At 31.5% G+C, this 3,440-nt stretch overlaps 1 protein-coding gene across 6 annotated transcripts in view; it reads left to right on the forward strand.

Moving 5' to 3' along the window:
• LOC106460800 (apoptotic chromatin condensation inducer in the nucleus-like) overlaps positions 1 to 2,518 on the forward strand; it is a 75,150-nt gene extending 72,632 nt beyond the window's left edge. For 5 of the 6 annotated variants that reach the window (XM_013920539.2, XM_022387591.1, XM_022387590.1 and 2 more), the window contains 2 exons: positions 594 to 695; positions 1,032 to 2,518. In XM_013920539.2, coding sequence (XP_013775993.1) covers positions 594 to 695; positions 1,032 to 1,076 — 147 coding nt within the window. In that variant the 3' untranslated portion in view covers positions 1,077 to 2,518. The remainder of the gene's footprint in view (positions 1 to 593; positions 696 to 1,031) is intronic. The other variant, XR_002610842.1, reaches the window with a different exon arrangement.
• The last annotated feature ends 922 nt before the right edge of the window (positions 2,519 to 3,440 follow it).

The following is a 3,440-nucleotide window of genomic DNA, read 5'->3' on the forward strand; positions in this document are numbered from 1 at the left end:
TAGGCAAGATGTAAAGAAGAAAAAAAAAAGGAATGAGAGAAACATTGCTTTACAAACCTTACAACTTAATAAAATAATTAGATATTTTGCATATGAAAGCATTGTAATGTTTACTGATAAACTGCTAAATTTCGTTAATATTTGCTTAATAATTTAAAAGTTATAGCATGAAAACTATAACAAGCACAAAATGGTTACGAGGTCAGATTGATCGACCCCAAATTGAAAGAGGTAACAGAAATCAGAAATTTAGAAATGCAAACCAATAGAAGTAATGTGTTATGATCCTAACACTTTGACAATTAGCACTCATATCAACCATTAACAAATGATATAAATTAGTAAATACAATTACCTAATAATCTTTTATAAGTTGCTATAATTTTAAAACATTTAAAATAAATACATGCAGTATTTTGATTAATTAATGCTAACTTTCAGAAATATTGTTTTAATACTATCTCAAAAAATTAGTTTTGAAATTTAAAAGCTTTAGGAGACCATTAATATTCTGATCAAACCTTTAGTCTTTAAACTATTACATAGTAATGTAAACGTGTTGAGTTTATAAAACATAAATGTTTTTACATCAGATTCAAAGCCGAATAGAAGAACGTAAGCAACGTCAGGTAGAGCGAGAACGACGTAGAAAAGAGGAGGAGGATATGCGATCACAAAGGAAGGAGAGGAGTAGGGTAAGATTTAATTTGTATGAAAATTTAAATTGTGTATTTGAAAATAGGTGAGTTTCATGGACAAAAAAAAATGACTATGCATGAAACAACCCTCCTCCCCTTTAATGTCCATGAAAAATCTACTATGCATGAGACAAAAACATTTGTTTTATGGACATTGATTGCAACTATTTATCATGTGGTCCACATTTCTAACCGTTATCTAAAGTTTGTTTGATTCATGACTATTTTTATTGTGCATATCTGGGAAAGTCCAAATAGTGTAATTTGTTCTTAGTAAAAATGTGACTGCTGTATCTTGGCTACATTTAAACTGGAAATTACGTATATTTATAGGGAAGTCGAAGCAGGAGCCGGAGTCCAACAACGAGGAGGCGTTGAGAAGACCACTGAAAGATGAAGTATTTATAAAACTCAGATACCAACTTCTGAAGGCACACTTGTCAATGATTGTCCTTGGATAAGGTACTGAATGTATGATTGTTAGAGCAGTGTTCTGTTAATGTTGTGTTGAGTGTGTAGGAGTGTTTGTGATAGTGTGTGTGTGTTGAATATTTTCAAACAGTATAATGATTAATAATAACAATTTTGATTAACTTTTAGAGGAAAAATAATGAACAAACAAAACTGAACGTTTTTTGCTTGTAAAAACTTTAGCCTGTATATTAATAATAACAACAAAAAAGATTACTCTGTTTGTAATCAAGTCAACTTGAAGTTTGCTTGTGATTGTTGGTCCGAGTGAAGTTAACTGGTGCATATGTCTGAATGATTGGTGATGAGTAAGTGTGTGTAACTTAGATGACTTATTCAGGTTTAGTTGCTGGTCTTTGACCTATGCACATGTGTATCCTTTTTTTTCTTCTTTTGAAAAATCTGTTGTAAGTATTGTAGTTTGTCTGTGTGAATGTATGAAATACAGACAGATATGCCTTCAGGACCTGGTATTTACATTACCAGCACATTTAGTTTTGAACTAGTTTAGCCTTTCATTCACCACCAGGTGTCTCTTCCAGATGAGAAGTGCTAACTATCCTGGCACAGTCGCGCATACCTTTTGGTACGGTACGGTCCCCTAGCGAGCCCAGAGGGCATCTAACCTGCATGGGTTCATCAGTGGTAGACAACTTTAAGAAAATCTGACTTGTGGAGAAATTTGGGTTGTTGGAAGCTTAAAAATAGGCAGGCAGTGTAGCTCTGATGTTAGAAATATGAAAGCAATGAGGACTGGAGTTACTGTGCAAGTATTTAACAGTGTAGCCAGTTCACAAATACATAAGTCATTCAGTGACCTAATGATGAATTCCAGCAAACTGGAGTTTAAAGAAAATTTATCATTATGTGGTGACAGTAGTGAAAAATTGTATGATAAAGGAAACCTTAAAAAACCTAATTCAGACTCAGTACTTGTTCTGAGTGGAAAAGTATCTTTCTTTTTTTTTTAATGAAGCAATTTGAGTGAGTTCTCTTGATTCTTTTTCTAATTTTTAATTCTTTGTTCTTTGATGTGTTCATGTACAAAATTCATTTCATACTGACACTTTTAATATCTGTGGCAAGTGCATTCAGTCCATTACAACTGTCCAATGTGAGTTAGTTTCATTTAGACAGAGCTGGAAAAATTGCATTTTGCAAGTTATTAAATCTTTGACATGGAAAACTTCTATGAAAAGTGCTTATAGTGTAAAATAAGTGTGATGAGAAAGTAACGTTCATAATTATTGTTTAAGACTCATTGTAATAACAATTCAACTACCCTTAGTTACAGAAATCCTCTGTCACTGTCATGTTTGAACCAATAAATTTTAATTATTTGTGCTTAAGTGTGAATACTTTGTTTTCATGTAACAAAATAAACATGTTATTACCATATTGAATAGTTCTGGCATAGTAAGGGTTGTTACATTTCAGATTTCCCATTCTGAAGATAATACAAAAATTAATTTTGATTAAAAAAAAATTCATTCCGTGTCATACTATTTTGGTACTGTGTGGATAACCTGTATTGTAAACACTGAAAAAAAAAATCTTAAAAGAAAATATATATATATAGTTTGTTAATAACTGCAGGATCAAGTTCAGAATTAACAGTGTGGTATCTTGTCAGATATTTAAACATGAATAACAATTTTGAGTATTTGGGGGGTTTGTGTGGTTCAGTAAATACCACAGAAACATTAGGAACATCAGAACAGTGCTATATATCAAAATAAGCATCTCTCTCACTGTAATTTAATAGTATGAGTGTATAAGGGTTATCTATTATGTTATGTTACTTTGAAAACTGCATTGTGATCAAGCAATATTTTAGTAAATAGGATACTAAAGTATACAATGAAAAATAGAAGCCTATGTTGCAAAGAAACGTAGTGGTGATGATAATTTGAGTAAAAAAAGCTAGAATATGTCTAGGATTTTAAAGTAGAATGATAATTTGCATCTTCTGTTTTGTGATATCTTCCCTTACAATGATAAAATCAGGGGTTCGATTTCCCTCGGTGGACTCAGCAGATAGCCGATGTGACTTTGCTATAAGAAAAAAAACGCACACAGTCTTCCTCTTGTACAGTCTGAGGATTACTGTAATAAATCAGGCAAGTAAAATTGGGCTTTTAGAAGTGGGTAGAAAGAAAAATAGGTTGAAAATTAAATTTACAAAAAATTAACATACACACTTTTGTATTTGTTATTGGAATAACGTGATAGATCAAAGTAAAGTGAATTAAATACATGAATTATATACTG

Source organism: Limulus polyphemus, unplaced genomic scaffold (genome assembly GCF_000517525.1).
Source record: "Limulus polyphemus unplaced genomic scaffold, Limulus_polyphemus-2.1.2 Scaffold837, whole genome shotgun sequence".
Taxonomy (NCBI): Eukaryota; Metazoa; Arthropoda; class Merostomata; order Xiphosura; family Limulidae; genus Limulus; species Limulus polyphemus.